This window comes from Stegastes partitus, unplaced genomic scaffold (genome assembly GCF_000690725.1).
Source record: "Stegastes partitus isolate 25-593 unplaced genomic scaffold, Stegastes_partitus-1.0.2 Scaffold1250, whole genome shotgun sequence".
In the NCBI taxonomy this organism is placed as follows: Eukaryota; Metazoa; Chordata; class Actinopteri; family Pomacentridae; genus Stegastes; species Stegastes partitus.
Window position 1 is genome coordinate 86,139 of NW_007578981.1, and position 25,499 is coordinate 111,637.

The 25,499-nt window shown below is 43.6% G+C and overlaps 1 protein-coding gene across 1 annotated transcript in view; it reads left to right on the forward strand.

Moving 5' to 3' along the window:
• Nucleotides 1-24,309, forward strand: part of ntn2 (netrin 2) — a 43,866-nt gene extending 19,557 nt beyond the window's left edge. The window contains exons 3-7 of the mRNA XM_008297805.1: nt 5,428-5,616; nt 12,338-12,487; nt 14,855-14,908; nt 20,073-20,147; nt 20,230-24,309. Coding sequence (XP_008296027.1) covers nt 5,428-5,616; nt 12,338-12,487; nt 14,855-14,908; nt 20,073-20,147; nt 20,230-20,615 — 854 coding nt within the window. The 3' untranslated portion in view covers nt 20,616-24,309. The remainder of the gene's footprint in view (nt 1-5,427; nt 5,617-12,337; nt 12,488-14,854; nt 14,909-20,072; nt 20,148-20,229) is intronic.
• Nucleotides 24,310-25,499: the final 1,190 nt, after the last annotated feature.

The following is a 25,499-nucleotide window of genomic DNA, read 5'->3' on the forward strand; positions in this document are numbered from 1 at the left end:
GGTCTTATGAAAGTAAAAGGAGGGAGGGAGGGAGGCTTATGGGAGGGGTGGGAGAGGAATTAAGGGGACTCTAAGTTCAAAAGGGCTCCCAAGAGCCTGCTCTTAAGCCCACGGCGTGAGGCTAACCACAGAAACCAGCAGAGGGAGGGGAGGGCTGAGACGTGGTGTCAAAGCTAGAAGTGAAAGATAAGTCTGTGCGGAAGAAGAGGAAGGAGCAAGTGGAGCTAAAGTGGCTTCGTTACAAAGAGGTGGAAGCTCCTGCGTACAGTCCATAACACACACAGCGGGGCCACGGAGTTGTAGTTTCCTGTTAGTCCTCGGCTCAGAGTTCTTAAATCTTTGCCTCAGCTTGTTGTCCACAGCTCATTAGAGTCGACAGAGCCGGCCGGGTTTACATCTGTTTAAGACTCCACCACCGCTTCACCTTTTCGGTACCTCGAATCACTCGGTCCTTATCGTTTTGTGAGGGCTCGCTGCCTGCCGACGCCGTCTCCGGCGGGTGCGGGCGCATAAACGTGCACGTGTGTGTTTGTCCACACCGTACACTGCCTTGGCTATAATGAGGAGCTAATTAACCGGGTGTTCCCCTCGGTGCCCTGAGCAGGTGGCTGGAGCAGCCAGGTGGAACCCAGCCCAAACACACACACACACACGCACACACCCACACACACCATACACACTGGCACACACACACATCATGGCAGGAGCCCATATAGCAGAGCCTGTTTGGCCAGGCGGAGAGAGCGCCCAAGGGGGGCTGCAGCAGGTCTGGACTGTGGCCCGGGCCAAGAGGGGAAAGGTGGTGGTGTGAGCCCTCCAATTTTCAAGGACCAATTTTAGCCATGGGATTTGGGTTTTGCACAGGCATCCAAAATCAATTGGCTGTGCTCACCGGCTTGGCTTTGTTCGAGCTGAAGGAAAAATGAGGTTAGATTTATCCCTGACATATGGAGAGGAAAAGGGAGGCGGCGCACAAACACACTTGCATTTTATTTGTTGAGCGCAGTCTTTAAGGACCAATTTGTCAAAGCACACCTGACAGATCGGACGGCGAGCTTGTTGACTTGTTGAGGCACCTGTTATAAAAGCTGAAATGCGATAGTATCCTTCGCTCTATCTGCCTGAATGTTTCTTTAAAAAAGTAAGCACCGCCTTAATCTCAAACTGATGAAGTGTGCAAACTGTGCAGATGAAGATATTGGGTCAAAACAAGACATTTGTTCTTGAAATTCTACCAAATTCTGGATTTGGCGCTGTTCACTCAGATGACAAGGTGGTGAAACAATTCTCTACTCTAATATTTTCCAAAGGCTTCTCTCTCCATCCCCTCTTTTATTTTTGTCTTAGCATCCCTCTTTCTTTCGCCAAGCCTGTAGCTTGTGTTTGTTGTTGGATTTCCACGACAACACGAAGAACCGGCTTAGTGCATCCTTCAAATTGGACACTGACCCATGAAGGAATCGCTTTCACTTGAGAGTCTCAGATCCTTTGCTGACTTTCCACCACCCACAGAACTCCTTTCCAAGCCCGAAATGCCTGTTGTTTCTTTTTTTTTTTTTCTCCTTCCAACAGATAAGAATTAGCGAGTCTTTTTGCACAGCGCTAGTGAGGCTTTGATGTGTTAATGAATTGAAAAATGGCCTTCAACAGTGTTCGGTTATCCCCGCTGAGCCTAATTTGGGTGCAGTGGTGGTGGGTGTTGGGGGGTGGCAGGTTGGTGGGAGGTGGGGTGTCAGCATGTGTGTGTGCACAAGCACTTCAAAACAAACCCATAAACATTCCAGGATCCTTGGGCAGCTGTAGCTCTGAGCCCGAGTTAACTGCACACACGCAGAAAACACACACACAGGTACCGCAAACACCTACTTGCTTATTTTTCTTCACCTTTGCTCACACATTTTCATTTTTCTTCCTCCTTTCCCTCCTTTGCAGTTATTTTCATTCATGTTTTCCTGTCAGATACTAAACTACTTATCCCGGCAGATGCTAATTCGCTCATTCTTTTTTCTGCCCAAAAATGTCTGGCTGTTGTTAAAGCCATTCCAGGTTACACATGCTAAATCATTTAAAGGTTAAATTCTGGCGCTTTCTTTACATTCTCCACACTTGAACATATCCTCTCCAAGCTCTTGGACTTTGTTGGCCGATCCTGTTGCACGGCAGTAAATCGAGAGGACGCAATAAGAGGGCCGTCGGTGCTTCGGCCGGAGAGAAGAACGTGATCCATGGCTTTCATGTCGTGCTACAAGGTGTTAATGGACACAAGTGCTCACAGCTGTGTGTGCGTTTGAGATGCTTGATCACAATCACGGTCCCCCGCCTCGATCTCTCCTCCCCCCTGCAGCCCCCAGAGCTGGTGTGTTCTTTGTCACACTTCCCTTAGAAGAAGTTGGACAGGCAGTTTGGTCGTTCACATGCACACATATGTGCAGAGAGAGCTGCACAGCCGACGCGTCATCAATTTTGCTGTATTGTTCTTCCCATTTAAAACTACAGAACAGGCTTTGACATCAATTTTCCTATCCCACGTTGCCGTCTTAACTCTGCATCTACTTTGGACATTTTTCTAAGGTCAGGGTTCAGTCCTCGAAAGCACAGCGAAGAAATCCAGCAGTCGCTACACAAACAGTGCTGCCTTGATACGAATTTATCCATAAAACAGTATTTCATTAACTGCAGAATTCCATACCAATTGGGCCACATAATAACCATATGGAATTGGGAAACAGTCTGGGAATGTGCTCCCCCTTTTTTTCTTTTTTTTTCCAGGGTAGGGAAAACTGGGCCTCTTTCCCAACCAGGTGCCAGCCTTGCCTTTCACTGAGGATGGAGATGCATATTGCTCACCGCTCGCAAAGTACTTATTACTTAACATTTGTGCTCGAGCGATTCTCCTCCTGTGAAAAAGCCATCAGAGTACCATTACCAGTCATTTATAATGATGGCTGTAAGCTCGTGTGTCAGATCATTGAACTTCACATAAGTGGAGAACTGACCTTGGCTACCGCAGGGAGAAAACTCAACTAGGGGATGATGGGGAAATATGTTTTTTAAAATGGTTGCCTCTTCTTCAGCAACTTCTTAAAGTAAGTTGTTGATTTCATTGACTCATTTTCAATTTTGGAGCAAAGATGCAAAATGAAGTGACACACCGAAATTAAAAAAGCTTTAAAGCTCCAAAGGTTTCTTGTTGAAAGTGTCAGAAAACCTGCCGATAATACAGAGCTGTGGGTCTTTGAAGTTAGTAAAAGTTGAAGATCTTTGTCTAAAATTAAAGCAATATATAGGTTTCAGAATAAATAATTTATAGAGTATTGGTAATCCTGCAACTTTTACTGCTGAAATCCCGCAAGACCCAATTTACAGATGTCACTGTGTCTTTGGAGAGTATATATTTAGGCTCATTTGTTAAAAAATACATAAAATATAAGTGAAAATCTGCACTATTGTTGTAAAGGTGAGAATTTTCTAAACCCTGCAACACCTCATCATGTTTATTGACGTAGTGTGCTTGGGCAAACTGGAAGAAGTGAAGATGAGGCAACTGTGAAGGAAGGCGTCTATGCAGTGTTTATGAAATTAAAGCAAAGTTACTGAATTAAAAGTATCTACAAAATCTACCTTTATTCTTTTTTTAAGAGCAGTGATTTCATCTGTTTTTTTTTTAAAGTCAGTTTTAAGATTGTGATTGTGTCTGGAGATAAACATGAAGCTACAGCCAGAAGCCAGTTAGCTTAGCTTAGCATAGAGACCAGAAACAGCTCGTTTAATCCATGCAACGGCTAAAATAAATAATAAAAAAAACATGTTGTGATGTTACGGGTGAGTTTTGTTTTAGATCTATGTGATATATTTGTAGGCTGGGCACAGTAACTTTGGCTGCTTCACTTCACTGACTGCACCTGGACAAGAAGCGTTCTGGCAAACAAACAAGATAAAACATGTTAATTAGTGAGAGCTGGTAGGTGGATTTTGTCACCGTTGCACAGAGCCAGGATAGGGGTTTGCTGTAGCTACCACCATCATTTGCAGCTTGCTGTAAATTCCCATTTACTTTTCAGGCCTGAAGGTGGTATCATGTAGTTCTCACTCAGAGGACAAACAAGAATATTTCAAAAAAAGTCTGACTATTCAATCAACAAAGTCATGTAGCAAAATGCAAAATGCAAAATAAAGGCTTCAAGCTGCTTGTCAAGTTTGATTAAGGTTGCCTGTTCCTCACTCTTTATTTGACATACACTGAGTAAAGACAAAAATATCTCAGTCAGTGTCGCCAGCTTCAGATATGCTTCTGTAACTTCCTCCTCACCGGTCACTGTTTTGCACAAGACGCCACACACAGACATCCACATAAAAGCTTCCAAGTCCCTCAACCAGTCTGTCTTTACTTATTCCCCCATTGTTGTGTCTTATGCTCCTCTAAACATTCACTGTTGGTGAAATCTATTTTCTCCAACACACTCCCATCTGACTAAAGTTAATTAATATCACCTTCTGTTGTGATCTCCTAATAATCCTCCTTTGCCATAACTGTTGACATTTTGGTCAAACAGCTCTGCTGTTGTTTACCCTCCTCTAATTTATCTGCGGATAACTTTGAACTGGAGCTAAGTTCTGTAACAGTCGACTTTGAAGCCACGGCCAAGTCTTCAGGTCCCAGGTCTGACTCTGATTTAACCAGCAGAGGCTCTGGATCAAACTCTCTTACACAAACAAGGAGGGCAGCTTTCTCATTAGACTCCTCAAATGCAAACCCCACAAGCAGAGAGTGAACAGAGTTTATCAATAATGTCAGACCTGGTGAATGTGGTCTTGTGCTGAAGAATCAATGGAAAGACTTTTGAGCCAAGAAGACATCAAGGAACCAGTTGGAATTCAAGTAGAACTGAAAGAGACTGTGAGGAGCTATAACCGCACTTCACATGTCCCATATATTCTGCTCGCCTCATTTAGAAGACAGCTAGCTCGAGCCCATTCCTTTATCTGAATCGGTCTTGCTTTTAATAGATCTTAGAAGTCTTTACTCATCAGTGATTCATGAAATTAATGTCCCTCTTTCCAGTGATTAATAACTAATGGGCTGAGAGAAGCTGAATTCATTAATTATGAAATGGAGAAAATGAGCTCGGCAAATATCACTTTTGATTGATGAGTTCTGGAATAGCAGCCAAGCTCACAGCCGCAGTGTAGATTATAAACCACTCACTATTATACTGCCTCGCTGGAAAATCTCTCCCAGCTCTCTTGTGATATACATACATAGGAGTAAGCATATGTTTTACTGCAATGCGCACCCCATGTGAACACTTCATCTGGGCTAACTTACATTTGGACTCTTAGATAAATACTGGGCCGATATTGTAAACTTTTACATTTATCCTGATTGCTGATGCAATAACACAAACTGCTTTGCTCTTCCCTCTGCAGCGTGTAACTGCAACCTGCACGCCCGCCGCTGTCGATTCAACATGGAGTTGTATAAGCTGTCGGGGAGGAAGAGCGGAGGAGTCTGCATGAACTGCCGTCACAATACCGCAGGACGCCACTGCCACTACTGCAAGGAGGGTTTTTACAGAGACATGGCCAGGCCGATCACACACAGACGGGCCTGCAAAGGTAAGAAGAAGTTGGGCGCAGCATTTGTTATTAGTTTCATAAAGTGGGATTTCTGACACTTCTTGTGCTATACGTGCAGAGCTGCAGTTTCCTTGTCTGTATCTGGTGCAGATCACTTCTCATAATATACTAATCCCCCAAGTCTTCATCTGCCATCTTGAATCAAAAAACACAAATGTATTTCCTGGGAAAGAATTACCAGCCACAAGTATTTCTGAACAAGGATCACATAGAACATGGAGGAGAGCAGGGGCTGAAAAATAAAATCAGCAACGACAGAAAGACTACGAAAATTAAAAAAAAAAAAAAGGGTTGTAGTGAGTCATGGTTACATCAATTATTAATAAAGTTGCAAATATTTATTTATAATTATTTAATTCTATGAAAATGTCACACATTATTCCTCAGTTTGACTTTTCTTTTGGCAATACGCAGCGCTAAATGTTTACTAGATGTTCACTAAACATTCAAACAAAAGCTGACAGAGATGTTCTAACCCTGCTAATACTTGTGTAATCATGTGCTCTCTGAGAAAAGGAGTAACGTGTTCTGATTGGAAACATATGCAGTCATGGTAGCTTTCAATAAAAAAAAAACATATCAGCATGTCTGATTTGCCATACCATAGCAGAGAGAAACGAATTGATACTGTGCCCGAAGCTTTTCTGGCCACCCCTCCGAATGTTCCCCCAACACACCACATCGTATTATCATCTGACCACGGCATTTCTCATGGAAAAAAAAAAAGTATTTTATTATTACACATTTGCAGTGAATATTTTTAAGCCTGATATTATGCTGGAAGTATTGCAAAAACAACATGAGTTTCCTGTACTTGTTGCTCGGGAAAATATTCCAACAAATAGCAGGGAGGGAGTGTTTTTTTATCCTGCTGATTCTGGTGAAGGTAAAGAATCACTTCCAGAACATTAAAAAAAAAACACAGCAGTAGTGAGATCTGCCAGCGCTCATAGCCGTGAAGATCTTTTGGTTGAAATTTCACGGCGAGAATCTCCCACTGGCTCCCGCTCAGTTTTCCTTCTGCGGCCGACCCGAGCTGTAACCTAACACCGGGAGGTTGGAAATGGCATGATATCAGGCCACAGTTGCCCATGTTAGTTGCACTGAGATGTTGAGCCATTCATCATGTAATGGCAAAAACTCCACAGTGACTTGGTCACATACCTTCAAACTGAAGTCATCTGACCTGTTACTGCACCGAAACAATAACAGAAAGAGATCCACTGCAATCCCGACAAGAGATCAGCCCTGAGATGTGCGTCCTTCTGTGCAAATAGTTCCCTCATCTTCCATTTCCTGTCGTACCTGGAGGTGTAACGCTCTCTCGTGCACACACGTGAGCCCCGTGACACGACGATTTGTCCCTATCAAAGCCTCGTGATCAGGTGATAAACAGTTTATCCCCCTCCTTCACAAAGGCCCCAGATATGACAGAAATTAAAGTTAACGTCCAGAAAGCCTCCGCTGCTCCATGATGGATCAGAGCAATTCCACAGCCTTCTAGGAGCTGTCATTTTCCTTTGCTTCAGCCTTTTGTTTTTTTCTCATCTCTATCTCCCCAGATGGTCTATAACCACCACCTCCAATTGTTCCACTGACTTTTCTCACGCCACGACTCACTATAAACCTTTAAAATCGTATTCTCTTACCGTGGCATCCCTGATTTTATTCTGCAGCCCTCGCTCTCCCTCACGTTCTATCAACATGTGTCCGGGTCGTGATAGAGGTCAGTGGTATGGTATGGCTGAAGGGGGTGAGTGTCATGTCTGAAATGGAGTTACGACAATAAAATACAGGTGTTTTGTAGAGGGGAGACAGGAGCGGGGAGGACTGGGGGCTGTGCAGACTCTGAGAGGATGAATGGTCCGTGTCTGTTTCTAATCAAACCTACTCTAGATGGGTGTCTGTACACAGTGTGAGGAGTATATGAAGAAATATAAACACACAGCCGGTCTTCCAAGTGTAATACTGATGTTTCAATTCAGTGGATCTAAAGGTTCAAATGCCAAGGCAGTAGCAGCAACATTTCCATGAGCCAACGTCTTATATGGTGAAAAATCTATTTGTTTTTATTACGTGTTTTGGTTGTTCTAGACTTGGAAGTGTAAACGAAAAGCTGTTAAGATATGAAGATGTTTTCTTCTGCCATTCCTCAGCCCCCCTAAAACCACAACATAGCCTCCCAGCTTTACAGGTCAGTAAGAATTCTAGTGAACGGCCACATTCCAGCTGACAAACAAATAGTCATCTCGCTCAAACTTTGTATAACCTTAGTGTAATAGTAGTGTCAATGTCACCACAACGACAGGGAAATCCTTAGTATGAACTTATTGTCTGGCTGGTGTGGCTACATTACCGTTAGCTTTGATTGTACGTTCAAATGTGAAAATTGTAAAGCTGAGGGACTTTCAGTAATAGCGGAAATCTTAAGATAGATTTGAAACTATTAAACAAAATCTGGGTGGGTCATGTTGCCTGATGTGCTTCAGTTCAACCTGAACTCAGCTGGTGTTTACATCTGTTTGCTTCTCTCCTGCTCTCTGTGCTCACATATACGGTATTTAAATACAGCTCAGTTCCCAATAAACTGTTCTCATTTACATATTGTTCTGTTGCTGTTGTCAGACAGCAGAACAAGTATGAAGTAGTGACAGAAACACAACCTATCAAGACAACATGTTAACCAGCGTTAATTTCAAAGCTTCTGCTCTGAATCACTACACTACTGATTTATATCGTTGAAACACTGCCTGACAAACTCACCAAACACTTCAGATAAAAACAGCGGTGCTGTGAATTCAGCAATATTTCTATGTTAATGGTCACTCAGAGAGAAAGTTAGATTTGACAGAAAGTCCTAATCTTATACTCTTATTCCCATCTGTGTTGGCTGTGGGGTGGTCAACTATTTTGCTCTAGACTGTCAATCACAGGCTGTATCTGAAATCACCCACTATACCCTACATAGTGCACTATATAGGGTGTTTGCCATCGTGTAGTGCTGTCCGAGTTAAGTTCACACAGCAGATCACGTACAAGTCGCATTTAATTGGAAATGCGAACAAACTCGCAAAGAAATCGGATTTCACCAAAAAATCAGAATTGAGCATTAAGTCCTGCCGTCTGAACGTAGCCAATCTGTCGGATTGTTAAGTCAGATAATACACCGTTATCCTTATTTGTGACATAAGATGTCATGTCAGAGTTGGAATCCAAGGCTGTCGATATGTTTAGGCTATTTTCTATGAGTTCCGTTCGTTTTTCCTAAAACAGCCACCACAATTAACTGTAACTGCCAAATAACCAGGTTGCAGTACATAAGGTCTTTAAAACGCAAGTCTGCTATGTGAGCTGCACAGCTTGGCCAAAATATAGAAGAAAGTAATCAAAAATAAGGCCTTGGGGCAATTCAGTAGTTGAGTAATTTGGGCATACAGCATATGGGCACATACGCCCTGAGCAACGGATGCCCGATTCATTTCCCGGTTGCAGGATAATTCACTGCATGTCATTCCTGGACTTTGTCTTCCAGTGTTTTGTGTTTCTTCACTGATCCTATCAAATAAAGACAAACAGCTCCAAAAGAAATCTTTTTTTTTTAAATTAGACAATTGTTCCCTAATAAGGCAGTGTTGTTCAGTACACCACTTTGTCTGTACGTCACAAATAATTATTAATTTCTGAAGCGGTGTATGAAGAAAGTGATATGCAATCTAATTTACTAAGGTAATTTTAGGTGACGAATACAATACTTTGCCTATATCAGCACAAAAATGTGACCCTTGAGGATGAACAAGGTTATTATTTCAGGGGCTGTGAACACAAGTAGAGTCTCAGCATCAAGATTTTGAACAGAGATAGTGTGGATATGCACAGTTTATCAGCCTCCAACAATATTAAATGCTAATATAATGCTAATATTTCTTTAAAAACATCACCTCAGCCAATAAAATTTACGGCTTTTATTTATTTTCACAATGAACAAGCCAGAGGAACATAATTAACTGTTAAAAACCTATTTCCAGCAAAGGGTACAAATAACACCGTCTTCTCCAAATGCGACGACTGCCAGTAACTGCGGACAAAGAGCAGTCCTCTCAAGTACTTTAGGCCATATGTACACACACACACACACACACATGCACTGAGTAACACTAATCAGTTAAACTGAGCAAACGCCTGTCAAAGGACTACAAATCCCAACGCAGTGCCTGTCACGTTTGCAGTCGCACAGGCTTGAAAAGTCATCAACATCTGAGGACGTTTTTACTACTTCTTAACTGGCTCGAGCCCTTGCACATAAAACTTCAGAAAAAACAGTTTGAGGAGGAAAGCTGGGGGTTGTAGAGTGACACCGCCAACACCTCCACCCCCCCTCCATCACCCGTCCTGCCCCTTACAGCCCATTCAGAGCTGGCTGGTTGTTTACTGAACAAAATGGACATTGACGGTAAACTTAACAGTCCTAAGCCTGTTTAGAAGGGAAGTGAGACCATAATTCACATGTTGTTTAGACTGACCAGGTTATAGCCTGCGCTGTTTAGTGATCAGTGGGGAAACAATGGCTTGTCAGTCCTCTTGCTTTGCCACAAGTCTCAGCAGGCTTGACAGACAAACACCAGACTCGTTTGTGACAGATCAGATAACACGGGGTTTGTCCCACGTGCGCTTTTGACACATTGTTTCACAGACAAAATAAACTTTACATCAAATCCGATCAGGATGAATTGATCTGAAACAACCACTACTCTTATCCATTAACTTAAAAAAGTAGAATCTTTACAAGCTGTACAAGACTCAGGCGACCTTCTATTGTCTCGCGAGGGAGAAAACTAATCAGCTGAGTTTCATCTAAGGACGCAAACTCCAGGAATGCCAGAAATTCCCAAACTGTTCATCAGCACCTGGAATCGGTGGAAGAAGCTCAGGTTCTAGATGATGAATGATGCTGGGAACAAGGTTGGCACAGAGCAAGAGGCAAAACAGTCCGGATGCTGACTTCACCGCATGCATATGCCCTCAACATTTTACCAAGTGTCATCAAAGCTTCCCGGTTGAACCTACGTGACTCAAATGTTGGGGATTTTGCACAGACGCCGAAGCGTCAGATTTACGTCTCCACGCGCAGCTTCAAACAGAACGCTGCCACTTTGACACCTGCAGACCGGTTGGCCTCGCCGGGGAAAAAAAAGAAAAGGCAAACGTGTTTCTGAAGATCTGAGCCGCAGTTAATCTCTCCCCACCCCGCCGCCAGACGCACGCGATCGCTCTTGGGTCAGTTTCAGCCATTTAAACCCTGCCGTTCCCCCTCCTCTTCGCCCAGCCAACAGGTGGTAGGGTCCTCTCCTTTGTTGTAGCAGCTAAAAAATGTCAGGCGCAAATAAACACATTGGCAGTTCGGTCAGGTGGCGGGAAGAAACCTGCGGCATGTTAGCAGCTGCCTTTTCTCTGGCAAGCCCCTGTAGCAAACTGTTGGGTTACAGGGTTTTTCCCCAAAGTGTAATTTTGTCTTTTCTTGATAAGCTTGGACAATTACAGCTATCGCGTTACAGTCGAGTCACTTGCAAGTTTGCTTTGGTAATTTTAACATTAGCCTGAGTGTATTTTCCAAAGAATTGCATAAAAAAAAAATAAGAAAAGTCAGAATGTTCACCTCGTGTTTCATAGGTTGTTGTATTGTAGCAGCATGTCAGTGGATAAAACCCAATCAGAGGACAACTCAAGAAGATGTAGAAGTCTAACATTTGTGTTTGCGTCTCTGGACTGCTGTGAAATGATAAATGTGTGTTATTACTTGAAGAACAAAAGTTTAAGCAGCGTTTCAGCGGCCACAGTTTGGTTAGATTCACTATCTTTTATGCTTTTAGGGCCAAACTGAAGCATTGTGTCTGTAGCTGCTTTCTTTCAATTCTCACTCTCTGATATATTGTTTCCCGCCTCCTGCTCTCATCCTCTCTACGTTCTTGTAAACCTTTGTCAAAGGCCTTCGAACCAACACTCCAGATCTTGTATTTAACACCTCTTTATACCAAAAAAAAAAGAGCCTCGTGTTGTTTAAAGTGGCCTGAATAAATCACCTAGAACCAGAAAAACTCATAAAAGTGCTGCCAAAGTGAGGTGACCGGAGCATTTTCTTGTTGCTGTTGGCATTTGCTGGGCATCGGCTGAACTTTCGGGAAGTGATGAAGCAGCAGAGCGTGTGTTACCAGCAGGCACCAGACTGCACACAGCATTTAGGAGAAGGGAAATAGGCAGACAGGAGGGAACATCGTTGGGTCTGGGTCACCTGACAGTGATGCACTACATGCATCGCCACATTCTCCTGGCCGTCTCGCTGTTGTTTCCTTCTACTTTCGTACATAAACCGCTTGCTGAATTACTCTTTTGTAGCAACAGCGCACAGAGCATTTCACAGTGGAGTATTCAGGGAATCCCGAGCACAAAAGCAAACAGGAAAAGGGGCTGCCTCACTCTGGGAGCCAAACATTCAGCCCTAATGCATATCTGTTGCCTGCTGGCACGAAGAGAAGATTACAAAATGTAAACCAGTACCCTGCAGAGACTCTGTTATATGCAAGACATAATCTGTCTTTTGAATGGTATTTTCAAGTTTAAAGCATTGTCATCTAATTTATTTTCTCTTATATCACTTCCCATCCTCCCTTTTTTTTTTCACACCTGTCCCCAACCCCCACCCCAGCCTGTGACTGCCACCCTGTGGGCGCAGCAGGCAAGACGTGCAACCAGACCACAGGCCAGTGTCCCTGCAAGGACGGCGTCACCGGCATCACCTGCAACCGCTGCGCCAAAGGCTACCAGCAGAGCCGCTCACCTGTGGCCCCCTGCATCAGTGAGTCGCTCCACACAGCTAAGCACACTACACATGACACTGATGACTTACTCGGTCTTCGTTTTGGTAATTTTATCAGCGTTCCTGTGACTCACTGCTGCTACAAACTGACAACATTGTGAAGAACATAATAGGACAAAAGGCATAATGCAGACTAAAAAGCAGCACGAACCCAAACCAGTGAGATTACAGAACATAATTGAAAGCACACTTCCCCGTTGCCTAAAGTCATTCTGGCTGTCTGACAGATACACCCAACCCAACCTCTGCCCTGCATATACGCTACATGTGTTCTGTGGGTTTGCATGGCCACTGAAAATGCAATGATAATTTCATAGAGAACAGCCCAAAAACATGTGCCAAACAAAAGCCCAGATGTAAAGTCAGGCTAAACTGAAACATGAGCCACGTGAACGGAATGAAGAAGTTGAAGTGAAGCGTTGATTTTTGATGGAAGTCAACAGAGAGATGGTACCGAGAGAACTTGGTTGCAGTTATTCCGAGATGTACTGCGTGTGCAGTCTAGTAGCTGGAGTTTGCACGTCGACTACATCAGGTTTTTAATTTCCTGTGACAACCATGTGTGTGCGTCCATGTGGGTTATGAATTTTGCCAGTGGCCTCGGCACATGCAGGCTTGCGTAATGGAGGGCAACTCTCCACCACACTGTGTGCCACATTGCACACGCTCACAAGATAGCCTCCACCAAAGCAAACCGTGCCGCGTGGCCCAGTGCCGTACCCGGCTCTGCCACACTGTGCCACATGGTGCCATGTTGTTTCTGTCACATGCAGCTCCGGAGCAGATGGCAGATGGGCGAGAAGGAGAAGACAACTGTGGTCATGGATGGCAGACCACACTCGTTTGAGTGCCACTGAAGCATCCAGTGAGAGCGAGAAGAATGGCGCGCATGTTTAATCAATGCACACGTTTGGATCCATTAGGGATAGTGTTAATGACAACTGTGTGTGCAAGTACGACCTTGTGGCGGGCGTCTTACCTCCTCCTCTCAAAGCTCCTGGACCCCAAGACAGAAGACAAGTCCATTAAGCAGCCAATTAGTATGATGGCAGCAACCCACATCTGAACGAGCCTTTCATCATCTGTCTATCTTCACATGATGCGGCCACGGGGGCACACCGACTCAAAGTGGCTTCTAGCAGCTGCGCCTGCCTTCACAAAGCTCCGTGCCCTTGTTTGTTTTCGTTGGCAGGGTGTCCATAATTTTTAGAGAGACAACTGCTGCTTTTGCCTCAAACCAGCCTTCCAAGAACCCCGTCCTCCCCCCCTCCCGTCCCTCCTACCTCCCACCAACACACTCCCACTCACTTTGGTTCAAACCCTCAACCTCCAAATCCAATCAAAAGCAGATCCTCTGGGTGGATGCTAAGCCGACGTTCCAGTAATTCTGTTTACGGTAAAAGCAGAGCGCCTGTTGTTAGCATTAGCATTTGTATTGGAAAGTTGCATACGATTAAAGGAGAAGTCCTGGAGGAATTCCACAAGGCACTTTTTAGTGTAGCCAGCGGGCACAGCGAGGGAGGGCTGCATCTGTCTCAAGACGATCCAACCAAAATTGCCCTCTTGCCATCTGTCCATCTGTCTATACATGCTTGCATGGAGATTACACAGCAGTGTTAACCCAGCATCTGTTAGGGGAGGACGGGACTAATCTAGTGCAGCCACCTTTCCATTTTAATCAGCACGCTACAAAGATTCGACTTCTCTCTCAGATGTGTCAAGTGTGCCGACTTTGAATGCGCCGACTTCTCCAAACTGGATTAGCGGACGAATTTGTTCTGCACTGAGTTTAAGTCAAAACTTAAATTTGCTCCTTTGAACTTCCATTATTTCTTCCACTCGCGCCATATCTCAGGATCTTTCAGCGTATTCCCTTAAAAAAAAAATGCCAGTAAAACCATCACATTAGTCCATGGCATGCATGGTTTGTTTGAGCCCGTCTTCCCTGTCACCACCAATAAGCGTCTCCGTCAGTCTGTCAGTGTTTATCTAGCATGTCTGTCCGCATGTGTTTTCATGTTCATAGTTGATTTACAGCATGTCAAAATCCAGACTTACAGCATGACAAGCCGGGTACTTTCTGGTGACCCAATAAGCGACAACACTTTCTTCTTCTTCTCGATATTACACAATATTTTTGCTGTGGGTGTATTAATGCAGTCAAAAAAAATCTTCCCACACCCACTATTTGGAATCACTTTTAATGAATTTAGACAAGATTCATTTTCTTTGACCACACATGCTCTCTTAGCAGGACCGTAGCCAAATCACTGCAGGCGTACTTGAAAGGTATGGATTTACATTTAACCAGTGAAATAACTTTTGTATTTCTTGTGCGTGTTTCAGAAATCCCTGTGGTCAACCCCACAGCTGTGGTGAGCAGCACAGAGGAACCAGCAGGTTAGTATACACTCTCTGCACCTCGCCCGTATGCACGACTGCTTTATGAGAGGAACAAAAACATATTTTTTAATATTTCTGGACACGAGTTTTAAGGTGTGGAATAAATATTAATGGAGGGCGGGTCTGCTCTTTTGAAGTTGTGCGAAATGAACGAGCGCACTGGGGACGGCAGAATTTTTCCATTGTCTTAAAAACCTGTGTCCTTGGCACACTTTCCCCAAACCGCTAGCCTCAAGTTAGTGGAAGCTCGCTGTGAAGTATATCTGCAGCTATACGCCAAGGCCAGCAGATAGGAAGCAGAGGTGATTAGTTACAGTTTAGCTGGGAGATATAGTGGAAGGGGGAGTTCTGAGGCGTGAAGAGAGTGTTGGCAAGTGACTGGGGGGAAATTTGTACAGTCACTCCTTCTAACTTTCCAATTTAGGCTCCGGTCAATTACCCCGTCCTTATTTTTCATTTTGCGGCTGTTTGATTTGAAAGGTGGTGTTGATTTGGAAATAATGATTCATTAGTAAGTTTATAACATATATCATCACTCAATCTGCGGGTTGTGCCTCCCACTTTGCGCTTTACAAAGCAAAAAGGTTTTATTGTTTTTGTATTCTTTCTCTTCTAAAAATTATATGTATACGTTCAGAATGTCACTATAAATCTTTTCGATTTTGACTTGGCTTCAACTTTTGACTTATGTCTTCTTACGTTTCAAAGGTTAAACACTGCACAGTTTAAGGGCTTGACTTATAGAGTTCATGATGTTTATAATGGCTGAGACTTTGGCTCCAACTGAAGGCCAAACTTGGTCACACGTTTAATGTACATTTGTAACTGCAGAGAAATCACCAATTAAATCTAATGGCATGAAATGAAAAAATGGCGGTAGAAATGACTTATTTGCTTAGAGTTCGGAGCCAAGAGTCAGATTAGAAGATTGATACCACTCTCTACCATGTCTCTATGGTAAATACTATAAGTCACATGCAGTAGAATGGCATTTTTCTTTCTCTGTTTTGTAAGTCTTAAAAAGTTTGAGGTGTAAAATAAAAGCTGTAAGGACATAAAGACATTTAATACTGCAATTCATCTACTCCTTCTCAGCTACATGGCCTCCACGCTGCAAAGTGAGCCATTCAGAATTAGTTATTGACTCAGAATTCATCATGTTTTGTTTTTTTTTCCTTCCTGAGCTACCTCTGTGAACTCTGAAAAGTATCAGCCACAAGCAGAGCTCACCAAATGCTCAGCTGTTGGCTGCAAGAGCAAACACGTGAGTCTTCATGGACTCCCAGCATCTGAGAAACTAAATATCCAGTGGATTGCTGTTGTTTTTGATGGCAGTGTCACTGCTCACTGCTGTGGCAAACATTACCATTAGATTTCATCATGTGGCCACATGTCAGGGCTCTGTGCACACTGGAACGCTGAGGGACGTTCAGAGATGGAGGAAAGTTTAAGACCCATTTGAAACCAATAAACAAGGACTGGGTGGGTCGCTGTGCTTTCATATCACTGTTTTGTGATCCAGTGCATCCTAAACTCAGCCATGTCAGCCCTTCACATCTCTTTACTTCTCTGTGCTCACAGCACTCCTAATTTTATTAGAACTGAATTCCTGTTCTCATCTACAGATTTTTCTCTCTGTTGTCAGACGACAGAAAGAATGAAAGAAGAAATAAAATGCAGCCCATTAAGACTACACATGAGCAGGAACTTACTCCAGAATCATTTCTAAACTGCAGCTCTGCTAAATTACCGATTTTACAACCAGAACGTTGTTTGAGAAACACACTTTAAAACCAACAGCTGTGCTGTGAACTCTGCGAGATCAGATAGAAAGTTAGAAGTTTTAGAAAGTTGTGGTCTCACACACTCAGTCATGTCTGTGTCTTGGTCTTTGCTCTGGACTGTTAATCATTATCACAAATGCAGAGAGAGTTTTCTTCCTGAAGGAGGTGTTGACGGCAGCAGATCAGCTGCATTTAAAGCTACAGACACTGAAACAGCCTGTTTAGAACAGAGCTGAAGTGTTTTACAGTATTTTGAGCTTTAAAAAAATAAATTGAAAGACACATTCTGGGGACGTGTGAGATTTTCATTCATTTACTGAAAAGGTGCACAAAGCATGGAAATAGCAACAGGCTGATAAATAACCTGTCACATAAGATTAAACAGACAAGGTGTACCGTGTTCATTAGTCAGGTGTAGATGTTTGCTGGTAAGTGGATATTGTTGTCTTTGGACAAAGCCAGGCTAGCTGCTGTCTTAGGCCTCATATTTACTGTGCAGACATAACAGCCAACCAACTATCAGCAACAAGGTGAATGTACATTTTTATATATTGAAATTACTTTTGCAAATTCTTTCCTCGTTTATAACTTCTCTCATTCCATGTCCTACCTTTCCTCCCATTACTAGAGCCTTTTTGAAAAACAAAAAAAAAGCACAGTCCAGCCTTTTCTTGTTTACTACTTCCCTGGGAAAATCTTACAGGCTCTAAGAACACAAGAGTCATTGATTGTCAATTCACCTCAGCTTCTACCAAACACACCAGAGCATTTCCCCCCAATCTTTCTGCTTCCTAAACTACCATAGAACGAGCGTCACCATCACAAACCTGAGGCCCCAAAATCTTTTTGTGCAAGGGGCGGTGGATGCAATTTGTCCTTGTCATGGCACAGTGAAAGGGGCTCAAGGGAAAGAGGGGCATCGAGAGCCCTGGAGCCAATTGTGCGTGTTTTCACTGGGCTGGCCTTCTGGGTCATTGGGCGATTCACCGAGAGCTTTTCCAGGTGAACAGCCAGCAGTAAGTGACTCTTCATGGGAAAACATATAGTACTGTCCCCCAGCCAGTGTTTCACCACTGATAACTCCATGTCAGCCACTGTGTACCGCACACACAACAACACACACACACACACACACACACACAATGTAAGCCTTCTAATGAAATCCATGCACATCTCATACAAATGCATGCCTGTCACAGTTGCGTGCACACTTACATGATAATGATCTGCACATGAAAACCACACGCTCGCCTATAATGAAAAAGTCCTTTAGCAAGCTATAATATTTAACATAATTTATAGAAAGACTGTGAATAATGTGCAGCACATACACACATGCAGCACGCACAAATCCATCGACACGCACACCTCTGCACCCGTCCACGTCTACACTTCCACTCATCGTTTTTATAACGTCACCCGTCTCGGGGTTATTGGAAGCTGCCGTCTGCTCTTTCTTTCTCCCTTTCTTTCTTTTTCTGTCCTCTCTCTCTGGCTAATAAAATCTCCAGCGCTCTGATATACAGCCAAGCCTCCTGGACATTTTTATGGGCTCCTTGGTCCCCTGTTTCTTCCTCCTCCTCGGTCTTTCCCCAAAAAAATGAACAATGCAACACCCTTGCACTCAAACATCCCTGAAAGCGTAATTTCTCTCTCTCACGACTCCCTTCTTCTTCTTTTTTTTTCTTTTTCTAATTGGGGTATTTCGTGTCCAGCAATTTTATTTGGTTTGCTTTGGAAAGCAACATGACTGAATGGTTTTCCTTTTGAAGGCAATGAGAGACCTGACCGCAGATACCAGTCCAGTTACCAGCATGTGGTTTTTCAGTTTCATGCCCCGACATTCCAAGTGAGCAGCATGGTCAGCTTTTCATGTCCCGTCACTAAAAAAAAAAAAAAAAACGACCTTCATGGTATTCCCTGCAATTTCAGTCCATCATTTTAGTATTTTCTCTTAACCTAGTGTCCTTCTCATAGTTTTAAAATTGAAATAAGTGGATCCAAAATTCTTTGGTTCACAGAATCCAGTGGCGTCCAGTCAAGCACAGTACAGCCTTAGTAATGATCCACAGTGTCTCTTTCTTTTTTTGTCTTAGCTCCAGTAACAGTAGCTACCAAGAGCATGATGCTTTAAATTTTCTAATGGATTCTTGTCGTTGTTTTTGAGCACTTTCATCTGTTTTTAAAAGTTCATTTAATTTTGCGTCTTTGTTCCCCGATCCCCCTCCTCTCTCAGCCAACGGAAAACGTATTTCACAATTACAGAGAGCCAAAGTCGAGAAAATAAATATTTCAGGATCGCAAGAAAACAATCCATGAGGAATAATTACATGCATGTGCTCTCAAGTCTTTGAAATGTTCTATATCTGTATTAACTTATCTCTGACTTTCGTGGTAGACGGAAAATGCTGCACACAGGCATTTTTCAACATCAAATTACAAATTTATTCAGGAATTTTAGCAGTTATTTCGCTCACAGATTGCAGGTGGATCATAGCATAGGGTGAGGAGGTTCTTGCTTCAAATAAAAATTGTGAAATTCAGGGTGAATCTGTTTCCAACATTGCAGGCCACCTCTTGACCCAAATCTGTGTGTGAAGGAAAGCCAACGTTAAAAAAGATGCTTGTGGATACATGACGACTAAACCAAACCACTGCTGTTCTTAGAGTCAAGTCACGAAGAGATCTGAGGATCGGTCTATCAGCCAAGAAATCAATTTTAACTGTCACAATCATAAATGTAGCACCTCATCACTGGCAACCCCACCTACGAATGGTCAGCAGAGGTCATCTCTCCAATGTGTGGTCTTAGTCGTCACGCTGGCAGCCAAGGCCTATTCACATTCATCCAACCATGACCTGCTTCCACTGCGCTCTGTCTTTTCTCAAGACTCCAGAAAACATGTCAAACTGAACACTTTTTGCTCCTCTGGTATGTTTCACTTGCCTCCCAGCACTGGCTGTTGCAGGAGTTTGATGTGTGATTTGTCAGACGTTGTATTTTAGCGCACAAAAACCAAACCAAGCTCAACATTGTCCGACCTGCTCCAGTTTTCCTTGGAGCCTTTGGCCTCGTCAGTGGACGTACAGTATATCAACGCGATGGCAACTGTGAGCGTGTTCACAACTGAGTTACAAAGCAACATTAGAATCTCTAATCTAAAAAGCAGATGCAGCTTCAATGCATATGTAATATGTAAAAACCTTTGCCTGCCTCCATGTGCAGAAAGGAGTCCATGTGATTTATGGTGATGCCGTTGAGTGTGTTTATTGGTATTTTCGCACTACATAACAGTTTAGTGTTTTGTCACACTAACTTTACATTGCAGCAATTTCAAGGACTTTAAATAATGGTTCTCCTTGTTTTTTTTTTGCAGATTGTGAGTCCTATTGTAAACCAGTGAAGGGCAACTTGAAGATCAACATGAAGAAATACTGCAAGAAAGATTATGGTAAGAGAGTACATTTGATGATCGTGAGTAATGCATGTACAATGTTGGGAGTATTGACCTGAATGCATTTCTGTTTTCTCAGCGGTCCAAGTGAACGTCCTGGACATGGAGACGGTGGGCGACTGGGCCAAGTTCTCGGTTAGCGTGGTGTCCGTGTACAAGAGCCGCGGCGAACCCCTAAAGCGAGGCGACAACATCCTGTGGGTACACATGAAGGACCTCGCCTGCAAATGTCCCAAGATCCAGATGAGCAAGCGGTTCTTGGTGATGGGCGGCAGCGAAGGCGGAACGGGCACGGGGGCAGGTCCAGGAGTCGGGCCCGGAGGCGGAGCCACCAGTCCGGGGGCGGAGCGCATAGGCTTGGTGGCTGATAAGAACAGCCTGGTGATCCAGTGGAGGGACGTTTGGACGAGACGTCTGAGGAAGTTCCAGCGCAAAGAGAAGAAGGGGAAGTGCAGCAAAGCATGATGGGGAAGCAGCGTCCACCCCTACCTCTCCCTCCATCGCACACCTTCATGAACCCTGACTGTTCTCCTGCCCATGAAACCTTTCTCCTCGTCCATCGTGGGAACACTGCACATTACAAAGACTGCATGTACCCTACCTGTTTTAAGGACCACGTTTTGTGTATATTGTATAATTATTTTCCATTTTATTTTTTGAGTTTTGTCTTTGTAATGCCACTTGTCTTTTTGTCCAATTGGTTTGCCTTAAAAAGGGACCATTAAAAAGGGTTTGAATTGTAGACAAAAGCAGGCGCCATTCCCTCACTCGACGACGACAGCGGAAATGTCCACTTGTCCTCCCCAAACTGCAACCCCCGCAACCTCCAGTGTCCTCCTGTCAAGACTGTCTGTTGTTGTTTCTGTCCTCCCACATAAGACGACCAGAGCTCACACCTTACACTTCTCTGAGGATTTTTATTCCACAGCGCTCGTCACTTCAGAGACTGACTGATTTCAGACAAGCTGCACACCTTCAGCTCGGACACTTCCGGTTTCGTTATTGAAACAAACTCCGCTTCGATCAGCACAAGCTGGACCACCTGACAAACCTTTCAACATTAGCTGTTCAAATGTTCACATGAAATGGGCCTACTTGCTCCAGGTCTTTGCAGTAACTTCATTGGACTGTAAGAAAAAAAACTCTTGTCCTGTGAGGAACCAAGGGCTCCCTTTGCAGGGACGTTTTCCACAGCAAACCTCTGTCGCACCACCTCTGCTGCTGCCCTCTACAATAAACTGCTCACGTAGGCTCTTCTATCTACAAGTATGTGATGCCACTGCTCATAATAGAGTTTGTATTCTTCGTGTGGCTACTTGATATCTCATCCATCCATATCCCAGCCGTATCCTTTTTTCAGATATATCCTTTTGTTTCATTCTAAGCAGAACAAATCCTATTGGCATGTGTGAGTCACATTCCAGGCCTCCGGGGCTGTGCCTCTTCACCACCAGTCCGTCTCATGAGTGGTTTATAAAGTCATGCATCACCATCATGACTCATTGCTTGTCACTTTTCGTGGAAGAAAGATGAAGCGGTGTGGACAAATGGCTGGAATTTCAGAACAATATCAACATTTCCGAGGAGAATTTTTCGCTTTATGGATAATGTCTTTCGCTGGGTCCTGGTCTTCCAGATGTTGCTGTGTGGCCAATGTCTTTTTTTTTTGTCTTTTAATGTCTGAACATTTGTGTCTGAAGACTGGCAGACTTTAGTTTGCCAAAAATAAGAGATTGAAACAAGAGTTCCTTTTCATGCAGTAAAACGAAAAGAAAAAAAAAAACAAAAACAAAAAAAAAAAACAAGCCGGATAAACAACATAGCTGTGTTTTTCTCTAGTATATTATGACAAAATGAATGAGGCTGGAACGTTTTTAGTGCTCACTGATTGTATTATGACATGAGAGGATCATATTTCATTCCTCATGTGCTTTGTTATGTTTGCATGTTTGTGGTTTTTGCTGGTCCATCAAAACCGTACAGTGAGCAGAGAGAGAACGAAACCAATATGAGCATCAAGATCCAAAGGAAAACTTCCCAAGTCATCTTCCACCACTTGCCCACCCCAACGCATAACCCTGTCATCTTTTGCCAAATAAGCATAGTCAGTTTTTAAATTCAATTAAGAGACTATGAAAGTCAGGACCGACGAAAACCACAGAGAGACCCGTCTGGTCGCTCTCAAGCTTTTTATCTGCCTTTTGCTGTTATTTCATTTTGTAAAGGACGTTACAATTTATTTAAATAGAGTACAAGATAAACACACAGTTTTGAGGGGCACATTAGGCCAGCGGAGCAGTCAGTGTGCCTACAGGCATCTCATGCTAGCTCGTGGTTACGCTCCTTTGGCTGCGGCGGTATGTTTGGTTTGTCATCCCTCCAGAAGTGTCTCTCCTCTGCTCTCGTCTCCACGTCAGCCACCACCCTCCCCAAACTCGCTTTTTTTAACCCATTTTGCATGTTGTGTATTTAGTGTCTTAGATAAGCGACAGCACAGAACGAGGCCGCCGGGCTCCTCTGCGCTGCATAGTACTGCACTGTAGTTCTTATTTTCTCCTGAGAATGTAAGTCCAACTGCGAAGAACACGCTCATGCAGGTGTAACGTCCCGACTGTGAGCGGTTATCAGGATTACGAACGTGGATGGCATGACGGTTGAGTTTTAACTAGATGTTGTTCAGATGATTGTGATTCTTAAGCCTGTCACATCATTTTTTATTGTAAATTTTCCAATCCAAAAAAAACAAAACAACAACTGGTAACCAAAATGAGATCTGGTGTGTGACAAAAAAAAGCAAAGAAGAACAAGACAAGCATGGAAGTTTAACATCCCCGCTGATGGAATTTCACAGAAATGCAGAACCAAACAGTCAATTATTTGTGCGTCGGCTGTCCGCCAGACAGGTGGTGTCACAGTAGCACCAGTCTCCTCACCCTTCGGTATGCGAGTGTGGCATGACGCATTAAGACGGATGGTCGAATTACGCAAGGCCTGTCCGGCGCTCTGCACGCTTGCGGAGGAGCTGCAGCGTCCTGAACTTTCTTTCCAAGTAGAAACAACCCAAAAGTCTTTCTACTGGCCCTCTGTTTTCTTAAGTGCCCACCCTGAATGTTGGAGTTAAGATAAGGGGGTTAGAATCCGCCAAATTTAGTTTGAGGGGGGTGGAAGTGTAGCTCTCGTGAAAGCTATTTAGCGAGCCTCATAGGGAGCGCCGTCCTGTTGTTTTACATTAACAAGCCCAGCAGCTTGGCAGTGGAACTGAGGCCATATAACTGGCTTTACTTTGTTCCCTCCTCCTCCCCTTATTTCACCGCATTTATAGTATTCACAGGTGTATGCGTGTGAGTTTGTGTGTTTAATTAATAGGAAACAAGTGATATGCACATGAACCGAAGGGTGAGAGAAGTGTACTCGGGACGGCGGGTGGAACAAAGTTTGTCAGTTTTACAGCTGTTTGTGCAGAGGAGTCAGAGCAGTCTACGAGGAATAATCATCATTTTCCTGGTCGAACTCCCATTTTTCTTTCTTTTTTTTTTTCATCCACACATTTGGCTTGTTTAATAAGTCTTGATGCATTTTTAATGTTGTAAATATGTATTGAACTGCCGCTGCCAGTTATGTTTTGTAAAGCGTCACTCGGCCCGGGACGGACTCACATGTATGGATGTACAAAACCAGATGATTATGGATGTTATATGGATGTAGAAAACCAGGAACATATGCTTTTGTGATCACGACCAGAAGATGTGGTTCAGATATTACACAGAATGTATTCCTTTTTTCTTTTTCTTTTTTTTTTATGTTGTTTCCAGACAACAACTGGCCAATTGTAAATGACTTTGAGGTGAATCGAGTAGAAAAAAAAAAAAAAGTGACTGATTGGACCCTCTGCTTTTCCCATAGAGGCACAGATGGAAACTGACACAACAGCCCACCACGTTCTGTTACATTAACGTCTTGGGAATAATGGTTCACTCACCACGCAAGAAGAAGAAAAAAAAAGTCCAGCTACCTTTCTTTGGGAACAAAGGGATTCTTCCCTCAGTCCTGCTTTTCACTTCTGTTATATCAAAGTCTTCCTTGTACATTTTCCTCCGAGGCAATGAACCACTGACTTTTTAATCTAAATGGTAAAAAAAATAAATTATTAGTTAATGAACTGTGTGTTGTGTTGATCATCTTTCTCTTTAATAGCTGCCATTAGCCTGAGCTGCGGAAATGATATAAAATTGATATGTGTGTGTGTGTGTTTCCCATTGGAAAGTATGCTCACATAGAGTGGGCACAGCTCTGGTATGTTTCCACTCACGGGGGCTGGACGGGGAACTCGGAGGGGAGAGTATTGGGTAGAGCGGCTCCCCTCCTCTAAGAACACAGCAAGAGCTAAAGCTTTGTAAATAAACAATGAGGCACACACACACACACTTTAATGTGTACCTCACCTTGGAGGAAACCCAACTCCCAAGTCAGGCCCAAAGCAGGAAACTCCGTGCTCTCGTTCTCTCTCCCTCTCTTTTTTTTCTCCTCCCCCCTTTTGCCTCGCTCTCACCTACAGTCTCCTCTTTCCTCATCTCCCCACCCTCTAACCAAACAGGCCAGCTCCATCCATTCTCCTGAAGGTAAATTACAGGAAAGCAACCATTTATCATCACTCTCCCCAGGCATCTCCATCAAGGCTCTGAGAATAGAGTTTAGCTGACACACACACACACACATATAGACACACACACACACATATAGACACACACACACACACACTGACATGTGTCTCTGCATCAAGCACATCCTTCCTGGACATCCTGGCCTCCCATCACTTCACCATTCGTGAACAGTTCCCATTACACCCAAACACTTCAAACTGCCTGCAACCAAGTGGACATTGAAAATCCAGATTTATGGTCCTGTGAGATTCCAGTCTTGCACAAAACGTATTGATTTCACAATAAAAAGCTGTAAAATTGGAAGATGCTTGCGTATATGGTGCATGTTTTTGCTCATTCTTTTCCATTGGCGTGCATTCGTGTTGCGTGACCCGTGAAAGCGCAATAAAGTCCACATGAGGAGGTTAGAGGGGTGATGGCATAAACACAGATGTTGTAACTGAAAGAATAGAAATTTGTGAGATTATTCAGATGATTGACACGTGTCCCGCCCCACAAACATCCAATCATCTGCTTGTAACAGCCAAACCAGGAAACATCCAACTACCGTAATTTCCAGACTATAAGCGGCTACTTTTTTTCACACACTTTGAACACTGCGGCTTAAACAATGATGCAGCTGATTTATGGATTTTCACGAGTTTTACGAATTTGCCTCGAGACCAAAGTGACACTGAGAGCGACAACA